Source organism: Ochotona curzoniae, unplaced genomic scaffold (genome assembly GCF_017591425.1).
Source record: "Ochotona curzoniae isolate NIBS_2020 unplaced genomic scaffold, NIBS_Ocur_1.0 contig_1071, whole genome shotgun sequence".
Classification (NCBI taxonomy): domain Eukaryota; kingdom Metazoa; phylum Chordata; class Mammalia; order Lagomorpha; family Ochotonidae; genus Ochotona; species Ochotona curzoniae.
In genome coordinates, this window is record NW_024464939.1 from 15827197 (window position 1) to 15842364 (window position 15168).

Consider the following 15168-nt stretch of genomic DNA (forward strand, 5'->3'; position numbering starts at 1 on the left):
GGTTGTGCCAAACCAAAACCAGGAGCAAGGGGTTCCATCCAGGTCTCCCAGGCAGGTGGCATGGCCCAAGGGCTTTATTTACTACCTACAACTCAGACTGGGAGAGAGCTAGATCGCAAGCAGAGTAACCTGGACTCAAACCACTGACAGTGTTGCCAGCAGCAGCTGAAGCAGCTGTGCCACATCCCAACCCCAGAAATCATGTTGGTACTACTTTCAGGAAAATCACACTGAGAATTCTCCCAAATAGGAATTAGTGCTAATCAAGGACTAACGCACTTGGTAATTTATTACGGCATCCATTTCCATGGAAAAGGGTTTTTTTTTGAGGAGGAAATTCAACTTCATGGAAGCAAATAATTTCAGACTTGAATTAAATTTTCCCCACAAACTGGCTTATATTCAAAGGCTAAAGAGTGACACTTTGTGAATGTGAATTATTTTCATGTGTGTCCAAGAACTGAGAATCCAGAAAAATGGAAACATGAATTGAGAGGAAAGAGGGTTTTAAAGAAACTACCTAAGCCATGGGTGCAAGGCCAGGGAGGATGCAGTTAAGTGGAACAGATAATGGAAAATACACACACAGTGAAAACATGCTACAAATGTTCCCAGGAATAAAAATTGACTTATAAGACACACTGACATTTATGGATGCTTCTTCTAGCTCATTACAGAAAGAAAGAAAAAAGATCCATCTCTATGAGCGTAGATAAAGGGATGGATTTACTCAAATGTGTTTATATACATGTTCTATATTAATATTCATCTACAAGGCAATAAAAACATTTACTTCAATGCCTGAGTGCATTTCTTTTCACATAGCATCGTCACATAAATTTTGTCTTTGAGTGCTTACAAATATAATACTGTATCTGTCTTTTTAAGATGACAAATACATTGCAGAACACTACTTCTCTCACAGTTTTGCAGGACTGTATTTTTTTATGGGTTTGTTTTACTTGAGAATTTGAACAGCAAGGTCCAATTGGATCCATGAGCTGATTCTTTCATAAAAACTTTTACATGTTAAAAATAAATTTTGTTACATATTTCAGAAACAGTAGCAGTTATGGAAATCACTCTAGTCAACAACATAATTGCTTTCAAGAATAAAAATATATTTGTCACTGTAGGGTAATTTTACAGTAGAACTAGAAGTGATTATCTGAAGTAATCATGAAACTTGCCTTTAAAGACACAGTTATAATTACTTCAATTCTTTATATTATAAATATCCAAATGAACTATTCAGAACATTTGAAAGAGCTCTGTAAACATTTCACATAATAATTAACTAAACTCTTTGGTTTTCTAATATAAGTTAATGCAGAGCTGGACTAATATAGAAATCAAGGTGAATACTGCAACAAGACAGCACTGACCTTTGTAGCACAGGTTTTCTCTACAGCCCCCTCCAAAACTAGGCGGGCAAGCGGAACACGGCCGTCCATGTTTGTAAGGAGCGTGGCCCCACCAGTTTCCCCTAAAGAGATGATGCACTCTATTAACTGGCAGTCTGATAGCATAAGTTTCAAAATGTTACAAAATATGACTTATATAATATTCTTCTAAGTACTGATTACGATGTGTCAGGTTTCAGACATTTACAGATTCTGTACTAAAATTTTGTACTGTACTAGTGCCTTTTGGTTACTAGGTTTAAGTGCAAATTACTGCTACATTCTTCTGAAAATTCTCTAAGGCATTAGTTATGTTAAAATATTGTTACAATTAAACCTAATATACTTGTAAGGCCCTATGCTACTCGGAAATGGGGAGGGAGGGCAGAGAAATATTACATCTCCCTAGAAGGTGTGAGGAAGACGGGAAGTAAAACCTATCAGGATCATAACTGGTAACTCATACACAACAAACTCGAATCAGGATTAGACAATAGCAAAACTACAAAGGCATATGGGGGGAATCAGGAGCAATCCTAACAACCTCTTAACAGGAGGTTATATGCACAGACCAGTGGGACCCCAGAGTGGAGCAGGTGGACAGGAGGAGGCTTGTACTTGTATCCCAACACTGAAGACTCCCAGATCCTCACCAAGGACTATCAGTATGAGCACCGAGGTCTACATCCCAACTGCCAAGGAGACCACAGGGAATTGGAGTGCCTTCGGAGGCCGAGAACTCTGAGGTCACCCAACCCCATTTGGATCTATCACATGGGATGGAAAAAGCCCAAATCCTGCCGTGCAGGATCCAAGGTCATCAGAATGACAACCAGGAGCACTGAGCAGTCCGCAGAAACAGAACAGTAAACTTCCTTCGGGACTAGGGAGAGAAGCTTTCTCTGGTCCTTGCCTGGTTCCGACTTTGGGTCCCCACCCTCTCTCGTAATGACCATCAGGATCGTTCCAGAAACCCCTCAAAACAAACAAACAAACAAACAAACAAAAAATCTAGAACAGATAGACAAGGCAGGCTTGAATCAGACAGGAAACGGTCAGTGAGATGCACTTATAACTCACTGGGTGGGACATAAAGATTAGTTACTCCTCACTAGGGTATTGAAGATTTCTCTGCACACCCCTCCTAAAACTGTTCACCTAAACTGTTGATATATGTCTTGTCAGAGTTATAGAGTTAGACTACCTGAAAACAGCCAGGTTCAGCAAAATCATGCTTCAACACTATAAACTGCTAAATACTAATATTAAAATAGACATGAGACAGCTGAATAGTAATCTATAGCCATTTTAAGGTATATAGTACTTGGTTGTATATAAATTAATAATTGAAATGTCAATGTAGAAGTCACAGGATGTGGTAAAAAAAAATTGCATTCTGTTTTTTTTTTCTCTTTTAACATATTGGTTACTCAATACTATGTCAACTAATTCCATAACATTATAAATTGTTACTGATATAATGTTGGGGCTTTTAATTGATCGGGATGATACTCTGCCAGCTCTACCTTCAGACCAGAGATGGTCTCCCCAAGAAACTGCTGAACTTATCTGGACAATAAGATGCTGGACTTTATGTTTGGTATATGCTTGCAATGAAAGAATCTCAACTGAATTTGAACTGTGGTAATGCAACAAGGTGGAGGAATCCACCATGGGGGTTGGTTTGGGGAGTGGTGGGAGGAATCCCAGTGCCTATAAAACTGTGTCACGTAATGCAATGTAATCAATTTAAAAATATTGTTACAATATATCATTAAAATATTTTATAAACCAGTGCTCAGTTCAGTAGCACATATACTAAAATTGGAATAAAAATATTTTATAAATCCAATATTGCCTAAAACTAAATTCTTTCATGAGATATACACCCCTATTCATGTTTTAATAAAAATGCACCTTAAACTCAACTGATCATGAAAATGTTTGTGTAGTATTCACAAAGATCAAACTATACTTCTCAACCTACAGTTGCTAGGTATAAATAAGTAAACATTAATAAAACTTTATTTAAATGAAGACATAAATATATAATTTATGTCTTCACAATGATGCTACTTTCAAGTTTCAAACTGTTGAAATCTCAACTTTTTGCTACATTAAATAAACTGAAAACAATAAGCTTTACTCAATGTCACAGATGAGAAAAGAAAAGCTCTAATATGAGTTAATTTCCCATTGCTGAGAAATATTTACATGTGAAAGTTAAGTTTTATCCACTTACTTTGGGGAATAATTGCATACCAAGTAGACAGCTTTGGGCCAAATTTGTCCCCAGATGTTCATATTGTGGCACAAATTAATGGCACAGCCAATTCTACTACTTGTTGCCCATACCACCTACATTGGAGGGGAAAAAAAAAGGCTTAGGTTAAAAAAAAAAAAGGTAACACCTCACTCAATCGGAACAAATGAGCAAAAGGAAGCATTTGTAATGAGGGCAAAGAGGAATTTTCTATGAAACGTGAGCGAGTTGCTAACTCAGATTTAAACAGATAACTACAGTTAAAGGGTTCTATCTGGCTATAAAATACAAGCATTTCTAAAATGTAAATTTACTACATAATTCCAGAGTTGTAGCTACACAAAGCCCTATGTCTAATAATACTTCAATGTAGAAACATAACTACCTAAGGAACAAAATTTTGCTTCTTCGAAAGTACTCAAGCAAAAATTTAGGTGTTCACATTTCTTATGCAACATGATCTTATCACTGTGTCACTAGCAGTAAGGTAGTATGAAGATATTTTAATCTTGTCATGTGCAGAAGCACACAGAACAACAATCTGCCATATGTTTACTGACAACAAATCCTAGAAATGCTTTAAACTCCAACCAGTGGTGAGTTTTTCCTTTAGAATATATCCAATGCCAAAAACAAACAATCTTGAAAAAGTTCATATAAAATATGTTACCTTTTAACTACATTTTCATGAACTTTTTGAATTTCCAATAACATTAAGTAAATATTGATACTGGTAAACGATAGTAGAATTTCCATTCTTGGGAGGAAAATTGCCTTTTTAAGTGTAAAGATCTCCAAATGTACATGTCCTTGGGCCTTACTGAAAGCCTTCACTGAAACACTGCATTTTACATAGACATCTGGATATTTTGGCAAGGTAATTACTTATAATATTTGTAGAAACTTATCAGCTTATTTTATCTATCAAAAAATACATTTTAACATAATGTCTGCTATTGTTTGGATATGAATTTGGATGTTGAATGTCTCCTGAAGTCACATGTGTTAAATTGGTACCCAAAGTCTCATGTTAATGGGTTTGAAGAGGATGGAATTTAATGGAGTTACGGTGTTCAACAGCATTTTAGGACAAGATTAGATTTGCTGAGTTGTTGGTGGAGAGCTACATGATCAAACAAGGAGACATAGATAGTATATCCCTTTCTTGCCATGAGATGCTGTGTGTTGACTTAGGACTCTGCCAGCAAGAACATCACCATCAGTTGTAAAATCCACTGAAAAGCCCAATCTTGGACTGTCAACCTCTAAAATCATTAGCTAAAGAGCACTTTTGCCTTTTTCGAACTTGCTCTCTCAGATATTTCATCATAGTAATAAAAAGCTAATACAGTGACCATACAAAGCAGCTTAAGGAAGATGCATAGTGAGCAGCCAATTTTTCCCAGTTATCCTAATCCAGTTACAGGAAAGGGACATAATATACCTCGAACATACCTGGGTGTAGTGAGTGCACACAGGACCAGAACATTTAAACGGACAATATGGGTTGCATTCATGTTCATATGGGTAGCTAAAGTCTCGCACTTCATCATACCAGGCTTGTACATGAAAAGTTGGAGGCCTGTATCTATTAGAAAGAAAATTAATAAGAAAATCTGACAAAATATGAATCCAATATTGAAAAATGGATTGGTAAATACAAAAACACATTTACAAAACTGCAGGTGTTATGACATGACACTCGACTTTGTTGTCTTGCAATTGTTTTCTGCTAGGCAGCAAGCATCTGAATGCATACAATAATAATCAGCTTTCATTTTAAACACATTTGCAGAAACAAAACATTGCACTGCACCTACCTTCCCCAATGTGCTCCCAAGTTCTGCCCAATGGATGGCAATAAATTGGCAGGTCCATGTTCCCACAAACAAGTTTCAGCCCAGGATTCTGCAGATCTTTCCAATTCTACATCCCATGTCTATAGTTTAAAACAAACGCAAAATAGAGATACATTCAAATAATGCAGACTCTGATGAGCAAGCTATGCACTACAGAGTTACTGAGTTATGTCTTCTCCTTTCTTTGCAAAATCAACACCTAATCAAGATTTCTCATCAATTCTCAACTAAATTTTTGCCTGATTATTCTCCTAGACTGCATCATTTCCTCCTACTACTTGTTATATAAGTTATTAGAACCCATGTGAGAAGCCCAGAGGAAGCTCCTGGCTCCTAACTTTGGATCAGCTCAGCTCCAGCTGTATGACCACTTAGGGAATGAACTAGCAGGTGGATGTCTCTGTATCTCCTCTCTGTAAATCTGCCTTTCCAATAAAAATAAATAAATCTTAGAAAAAAAAAGAACTACTAAGATTATCTCAAATCCACACAATTCTTTTGCTTAAACTGTCCCAAAAAGTTCTCACATACATGAAGTCCAAGTCCTTATTTCCCATCATAACTTTCATTTTCTGGCATTATTTACTCTGTCCAACTATCCCTGTTCCAGCATACTCTACTCTTTCTTTACAATTACAATTGTAATGTAATTTTCATTTGTAATTATAAAATTCAAATCTATTTTCAGGTTTATTTAAATGTGGAAGCACTTTCTTCATGAGGGTTCTTAAAGCTCTGTTATGTTCTCTGTTTATCGCCTAATCCACTGCAGTGTTAGCATTACCACACGGTTCTGTTACACGCAGCAGGTGGGGGAAGTTGTGACCACCTTGTGATGGCATTTGTGGCTGATTTTCTGTTTGTCACATGGTCAAGCTGATTAAAAAATATTTGCTGAGTATGTGAAAAATTAATAGCTTTGATTCCTATTAAATGTATTTCTTTATACAAAATTCAATGAGGGTGGCTAATCCATGCTTTTGAAATAATTTATAAAGCAGTAATTAGAATTAGAAAATGACTATTGGATTAACTTTCAAATTCTGGGTATATTAATTCAATTTTGTTTTTTAAAGCTTTATTATTTGAAAGGGTTAGAGAGAGAGAAGTGACCGAGATATCTTCCATCTGCTGATTCACTCCCCAGATCGCTCCAGTGGCCAGCACTGAGCCAAAATGATGCCAGGAGACAGGAGTCAGGTGCTTCTTGCAGGTCTTGCACTATGGCAGGGGTTCAAGCACTTGGGCAATCCTCAACTTCTTTTCCAAGGCTATTAGCACAAAGCTGGATCAGAAGTGGAGCAGCTGGCACAAAATCTGGTGTCCATGTGAGATGCTAGTATCATAGGCAATGGGAGATTCGCTACGCCACGATGCCAGTACCCCAACTCAACTTGTTTTTAATTTAAATAGTTGACATGGTAAGTGTGGAGGTAAAAACAGAGTCCAGTTGAACTGAGTTCAATATCAGTGCTCTAATGCAAGCACTCTGGTCGTGTCAAGAGGACTGAAAAAGGGTCCTGCAAACAGAAGAGGCAAACAGCCCAAAAGACAGAAATGATGCTTAGATTTAAATTTCTAGGAGCTGGTGGGAAGCCAAAGGTAAAAAGGTCAGGGAAAAGGCAAAGATTGACTAGATTATCAAACTGGAAGTAAGGAAATAGAGGAGGAGAAATAGATTGCAATAAAGGTATCTGTTTTGTTACTTCTACGCACAAGTCAGAGGGGAACTAGGAAAGGGGTATGCATCAAGTAGTGAGTGGAAAGACATGATTAGAGTTCTGGAAAAATACAGTATATACTGAAGATACAAATTAAGTCATTTTCAAAGAGATTAATTTATTCAGGTAAAAGATACAGGAAGAGAACTTTTTAAAAATAATTCTAGGATTATTATAATTGAAGTTGAGAAAACTGTAATTGTAAAAATCATGAAATTGAGGGCCTGGCACAATAGTGTAGTGGTTAAAGTCCTCGCCTTGAATGCGCTGGGATCCCATATGGGTGCCAGTTCTAATCCCAGCAGTCCTGCTTCCCATCTAGCTCCCTGCTTGTAGCCTGGGAAAGAAGTCAAGGACAGCCCAAAGCTTTGGGACCTTGCAGCTGCGTAGGAGTCCCAGAAGAGTTCCTGGCTCCTGGTTTCAGATTGGCTAAGCTCCAGCCGTTGCAGCCACTTGGGGAGTGAACCATCGGATAGAAGATCTTCCTCTCTGTTTCTCCTCCTCTCCGTATATCTGCCTTTCCAATAAAACTAAATAAATCTTTTTTAAAAATCATGAAATTAATTCAGAAAAATTAAAAGAAAACTAAAAAAAAAGATTAAGTTTCAGAAATAATTGGACAAGAGATTTCAAGAGTACAGAAAGAGTAAAGGTACGACAAAGGGAAGTCAAGAAGGATGAGGTCTGTTAAGTTCTGCTTCACGGTTAAGGGCATGTTAAAATCAATGATCTTAAATAATCTCAATGATCATGGAGAAATGAGCACATAGATGATTAATGAATAAACAGGAGAGAAAGCAAACAGGGATCACATTCTCATAACATTAGAAAGCAGGAAGAGACAGGAGAGAAATTAAGAAAGAAAAGATCCCAAGATATACAGGGCCAGGGGACTTGCTTGTTTGGTTTCATTCATAAAGGATGGATGATGTCTCTGTCCCTTTCTTTCTTTCTTATTGGTCTCTCTCTTTCTCCCTTCTTTTCTTTTAGAAAGAAAAGACTACACACTGAGAGAAAAATAAACCAGAAAGTTGTGAGCCCATACTTCTCCTCACTACATTTATAAGGAAGTGAAATTCAATCCATTTACATATTTTCCATAGGCAAATATTCCCCATTTGACTGGAGATATGAAACATGGAAAAAAACAAAAGTTACAAAGCAAAATTTATACATAGTTAGAATAAGTATAAGTATATTCTAATTACCTTATTACAAAGCATTTCATTATTCAGCAAAAGTACAAGAAATGGTAATATAACTTACAAGGAAATATTAGGAGTAACCAGAGTTGTTGATTTTAATTTACATTGGAATAATTTCAAATATTCAAATATTCAAGATGATTGGTTTTATGACACAGACATTAGAAATGCATATTACAAATCAGGCAATCAGGTAATTTTTCAATTATAAGTATACTATGATTAATGCCATTATTTGACTCATATTTATATATGTTGTCTATGATGAAAAGACTCAAGCTGTTATTATCTCTATAAATAATTAGGTAGCAAACAATGCATTCAACTACTATCTCCCCATAATTGGGGAAAATGCAATCCTTTTATATCCAGAATGTTGGAGAAATGAAAGTCTCCCAAAAGCAAGACAGAACAATCTGAGAAGTAGCTTTTATTTAGAAGTCAAAAAAACTCATTTCTTCAGTACTAGAAATCATAATTTTGCATGGCTAAAGATGTACATGAAAACCACATTTATCCCTTAATTTCTAATGCAGCAAGCTCATGTTCAAACTGCAATTAGCAACCAAATGAAATGATGATGTGCCTAGATGGCTTGAATGAAATGTTTAGACATCATTGTGATAGTTTTAAATACCCTTCAAACAATAGTTAAATTTCCTCCTCTCCCCTCTAGTTTGAGCTAGGCAGCAACTCACTTCTAATAAACAAAATGAGACTGTGCTACTTCTGAAATTAGGTTGGAAAAACTTCTTCTATCTATTCCTTTCTTTCTTTTGAGATAAATCTTGAATGTGCTGAGCCAACAAATTAAGAGTATGGCCACTGCGTGAAAAGGCAGCAGGAAAGACAATGGGAGACCACACAGAAACAGAGACGCAGGAACAGAGCCCCAGCTGTATGAATTTTCCCAGCCTAGTCACAAAACATGAGAGTCTGTCAACCCTCAGACAATGATAGTCCAGGTCATGCCAAACACAGCAAACACCCTGGGGACCTTGAGTGAGGACCACCCACACGGCTGAATCCTCAGACTTCTTGCCTCTGACTCAAGGTCAATTTACTCTCCTTGGACACATGATTCTACAATCCAAGAAGTCAGTTTTTCTCATGAAACTGGATAGGCTCCTATGTAGAGAGAATACACATCTAGTTCCAAATTCATACATGCGTGCATTCCAAAGTTTACATCTGAAACTGAAGTACAATTTAAAATAAACCGTTCCAGGTCTTTGTTTTATTATTTGTAAAATTTGTTAGTTAAAATGTAAAGTACAGAGCGATCATTTAGAAGATTCAAATCCATTTACTGATTACTGGATATGAGCTATTCAAAAGGTATGCCTTAGGCTTTTCATTTAGTCCATTAAAATATGGGGAAGAAAATGCAATAAACATGATACTGCTAAAATATCATTTAATATAAGAACTAGGCAGAGAGGCATGCAAGTAAAATTTAGTTACACCTCAATATTCAAAAATATTAGTAATTATCCTATTAAAATCAATCTTGGAATAGTAGGTCTAGTTCACTAACAAAAGTAAAGGAAATCCCATTTTGAAAAAGTGCTGAAAATACAGCTGTTGTCCAAGAAATATTATCATGGTGTGATGTTACAACAGCATGGTAGGTATATTTTTATTCAACAACATTCTTCAGGCTTTAAGAACACCAACAACTCATACCCATCCCATTTAAATATAGGTTTCCTTCTACACATTTCTATTTAAATTCCAGTTTGAAAATTAAATCAAGATGGCCTACATCACTTATTGGCTGTTTTTTCTCTCTCTGAACTATTCACCCAGCACTAATTTTATTCACCAAATACTAATTTAAAGTCAAACCACAGTAAAAATTACCATTTCTTTATAAAATGGTACTTCAAGTGCAAAGAAACAAAAACAAGTTTATTTTTCCAACTGTATCTATATGTTGTTCCTTCTTAGAGCATAGTAAAGTTTTCATTAAGTTTTATTACTAAAAGAAACTTTTAAAATAGTACAGACATTCTTACTGACATTTTAAAGCTACCAGAACATGTGTTTGTGTGCATGTGAAGTTTTAAAACTTGACAAAAGACAAACCTCAATAGCAAACCTCAAAATATACAGCTGCACTTGTAGAAACTGGAAATCACATAATCCTCCAGACACATGGAGAGTGAACCGATTTCCAGCCTTTGTGAAACATGAATGAGCAAATACAATCATATTCTCAGTGGAATATCTGCGGTTCTACTCTAGTACTCCTAACACAGTCACGGACAGCATGCTGTTTTAGCACAGTTAAAACTACAAACTTGCATCTAAAAACTTTACGTAAAAATACTTCAAAAATATATTTTTCGCTCCACTGATCTGGAAAGCAGTTTCTTCACTCAAAAAGGATTAAGTATTTTCAATTCCATCTCCTGGACATATCCTAAAAATGAACATCTTTTTCACAATTGATGTCTTAAAGAAGGTAATAATTAGTCTGATAATAATAATAATAATAATAATAATAATAACAGGTAGCTTATAAAGCAACAGATAAATATTAGCCCATGATATTTACAAATTAATCTGGATGTTTAAAGTATGCTATTGTCCATGGGAAAGCAATCATCTACTGAAAACATGGAGGCACTGAGAAGGTAGTTAAGCTTCAAGTTGGACAGTAGGCTACGAGGTCTGATCCTACTTCCTCAACACTAAAATTGCACAAGTAAACCACAAAACACACACACACACACACACACACACAAGCAAAACCTATAAAACTGTGATTTTAATCACCCATGCTTTTGAGATGAATTTTGAAAAAATATCTTCTACAAGCTCCCTTCTTTTCAGACCTATACACACGTGTATTTAACGCAGAATCCACCCCAGACTCCCCACTCCATTACAAGATGCTGCAACAAATGAACAAATGACAAAGGCTTTCAACAGTGAGAAAACATCCCTTTATTGCTGTTAGGTACTGCTGGGCATGCAGGCACGTTAGTGACATACCTTCCTCTCTAGTTCTCTTACAGATGAGACATAAGCCCAAATGACTCAAGCTGTTATAAGTGACATAAAACACCTGAATTTTAAATTTATTCTTTTGATCATGTCAAGTTTGTACCAATTCCCTTATTTATAACATCTCGGAACTGGAATGAGTCTTTTCAATTTTAGCTCTAAAATCCTATTATTCTAACTTTTGTTAGAAAACACCCTAAATTGCTTGTAGAATCCATAAGAGTGTCTCAATTGTATAACAACACTTTGGGTTATGATAGTTTGTTATCTGAAAGATGACATAATTAATTCAGCTTCAGATTTTCTAATTATGAGTCCAAGTGCTGGAGCTGTGATGTTTCTGAATCGGTTCAAAAGACACACTGAAAACTTTCATAGTTAACTAAGAAATGTTAACTAAGAAATAAATATTATAAATAAATAAATATTAACTAAGACATAAAATACTATTAAAAACTTAACCCAGATCTTTCTTTGCTTTGTCCTGAAGATGATGATGATAGAGACTTTGACATCTCATTTTTTTCTGCATTGAATTTTTTCAGACAACCCAAGAATGTATAAGTGGTGGGAAAAGTTCAACACACAGATTTATCTTTTCTTATCTTTTCCTAAATATCACCTTTGCAAGATTATTCCTGCTATACTGCCACTTCAGTAAACACTGGCTTGTAAATTATCTTATTTCCAAGTCATGGGGTGAACATCTCCAAAGGATTTGGTGGCTGAGAACTGTGACTGCTCAGGTGCTCGCTGGAACGTCACTCAAGGTTCTAGCTGGAAATATCATAGCTTGAATTTGTCTTCTGACCTACTAATCAGAATTTACTTAACTAGATACCTTTATAAGTATCTAGGCAGTTTATAAGTATCTTAAGGTTTGCTAGATTCAGCTGTGGAGAGCCTGTGTTGAAGGTGAACTTTGACAGTGAAATGCAATGAATCAATAGAAATTTGGTAGAAAATGTAAGGATTGTGAAAATTGGATGCCTCTGCTGTCCCATGAGGAGTTAGGTCTGTCACATGCTTCTGTTACAATACTGCATGATAGCATGATACTGAACATGTAGGTTTAATTAAAATCATCTTACATGCTACTGAAACAATTTTCTTAATTGAAAAAATCTTGGGAGTTTTTCTGCATAGTAAATTTTTATTTCAACATGAAGAGGCATTTCTTTCTAGTCTTCGTGATTAGGGTGCTACGTTTTGTTCAGAGTGTTTGTTTTAACATACATTTTAAACAAAGCACCCTTCACCTGCCTCACTCTAATCTCCAGGATACCCTGATATGTGCTTTGTCTGGGGTAATGCTGCTTTCTCAGGGACTGCCAGGGCCTCAGTGCCTGCTAACAGCATTGTCTTTGAAATACGATCCCTGTGCATTTTCCCTGTAACTACAAAGTCTTTTCTGAGCAGGTGAGGTCCAGTTGTTAAATACCAGAGGTAATCTCTGAATCCTGAGGAATGCTTTCCACAACTTTTCTGCAGTGCTTTTGATACCAGCAGAATTTAAAAAACATGGGACACTCTTTCATAGAGATTTATTTACCCATTTGTTCTGCTGACACCTGCTTTAGAGGAAGGAAAGTGGCTTGAGATTTTATGGTGAGGCATAATAACATGTTATTGTGATAATTTGGAAGTCACATTATCGCAATAGAAAGGATTATACTGTTTACACCATGTTTTTGAATTGTCCTTTGAAAATATATTTACTGGGCCCAGCGCGGTGCGCAAGTGGTTAAGGTCCTCGCCTTGCACGCCCGGGATCCCATGTGGGCGCCGGTTCTAATCCCGGCAGCCCCGCTTCCCTTCCAGCTCCCTGCCTGTGGCCTGGGAAAGCAGTCGATGATGGCCCAAAGCTTTGGGACCCTGCACCCGTGTGGGAGACCCGGAAGAGGCTCCTGGCTTCGGATTGGCATAGTATCGACCCGTTGCGCTCACTTGGGGAGTGAATCATCGGATGGAAGATCTTCCTCTCTGTCTCTCCTCTCTGTATATCCGCCTTTCCAATGAAAAAATAATAAAAATAAATCTTTAAAAAAAAAAAGAAAATATATTTACTTGAGAAGAATTTAACTTAGAAATACTAACCTTTATCCTTCCTCTATGGAATGTGCACACTCCTTTGGGAAGTCATTCCCAATGCAAGTCTTATTTGAACTTTCTCTGAAGCTTTAAAAGCACATAATTCATTGCCATACATTACCTTAGCCATATCACTATGGATATGGCTAAATCAGAATTTATTTATTTTTTTAAAAAAATTATTGAACTAGGGCCCAGCGCGCGGTGGCGCAAGTGGTAAGGTCCTGGCCTTGCACACCCGGGATCCCATATGGGCGCCGGTTCTATCCCCGGCAGCCCCGCTTCCCTTCCAGCTCTCTGCCTGTGACCCAGGAAGGCAGTCAAGGACGGCCCAAATCTTTGGGACCCTGCACCCACGTGGGAGACCCGGAAGAGGCTCCTGGCTTCGGATTGGCATAGTATCGGCCCGTTGCGCTCACTTGGGGAGTGAATCATCGGAGGGAAGATCTTCCTCTCTGTCTCTCCTCTCTGTATATCTGCCTTTCCAATAAAAAAAATAATAAAAATAAATCTTTAAAAAAATTATTGAATTGTAGAAAGGAGAGAGTGACATCACAGAGATCTTTCAGACACAGGTTCACTTCTCCAATACTCTCAACAGCAGTGGTCGGGCTAGGTGGAATCCTGCAGCCCAGAACATCTGGGTTAGTCCTGGCGCAGTAGCTATGAGAGTTATCTCTCCTTCCGGCTGTGAAAACTACCTTTCAAGTAATAATAAATCAATCTTTGCTTTAAAAAAAAGCTGTGTTGCCCACACAGTTAGGAGGCACCCTTATATCTCCTGCTGTCAAAGTGTACACGTGCACAAAGCTGTGATTAGGAGCTGAGCCAGTCCTGGAAGCCAGGGCATTCCACTGTGTACCAAACAGTGTCACCAACTCTGCCAAACATGCATTTTCCCAAACCACAACTCTAAGTAAAAACCGTGCCTTACTTGCTGAGCCTTTTCGAGGAGTACCGAATATAAAACCTGGCTTATAACAGATCAACAATATTACACATTAATTATTTCCTGTCCTACAGCCTAAAGGTAAGCAACAGCTTAGATCAGAGACAACTAAATTCCCAGCTTCAAAAATACATGGTTGATTTGAATTCAGGTGGAAGAAATCCACAATGTAGCCACGTTAGATAAAGGCCAAGCCTGGAAAATTTAGTTTGAATTCTATTTGTCAATTTCATGGTTTTGCTGATTTTCTTATAACTTTAAGGCTAAGCGTCTGTCATTATTTTTTATTGTCTTATAAAAAGGCCAAACTCAAAATTTAGGAAAATCCCTTGTTAGTAGGAAAATGTCATCATCTAATTTTTCAATCATTTATGTCTTTATGGATATTGGGTCAATTTATAAGAATTAATCCCTGTGTTTATTTATAGCAAGGCTGATTTGAAAATAAGCTCTAGAAAAATGTAAAAGTAAAAACAAATCTCAAAATGAATTAGAATACTTTTATGCATTAGCTAGTATTTTATATTGACATATCAAAATAAGCAGAAAATAACTGCTGCTATTTATTATACTTGTAGAAATCTAACTTTCAAAAAAGAAAACAGATGGATTAACAAATGAAAAATTTCTAGTGCAAATTCAAATAGATGCTTATGAAACCATAG

General features: G+C 36.7%; 1 protein-coding gene across 2 annotated transcripts in view; it reads right to left on the bottom strand.

Moving 5' to 3' along the window:
* CRISPLD1 (cysteine rich secretory protein LCCL domain containing 1) overlaps positions 1-15168 on the bottom strand; it is a 45197-nt gene that overhangs the window by 15066 nt on the left and 14963 nt on the right. Inside the window, exons 2-5 of one of the 2 annotated variants that reach the window (XM_040995533.1) lie at positions 5487-5605; positions 5122-5254; positions 3646-3761; positions 1386-1486 (exon numbers count right to left, since the gene is read on the bottom strand). In XM_040995533.1, the coding sequence (XP_040851467.1) occupies positions 1386-1486; positions 3646-3761; positions 5122-5254; positions 5487-5605 (469 nt within the window). Of the gene's footprint in view, positions 1-1385; positions 1512-3645; positions 3762-5121; positions 5255-5486; positions 5606-15168 lie in introns of those variants that run through there. The other variant, XM_040995544.1, reaches the window with a different exon arrangement.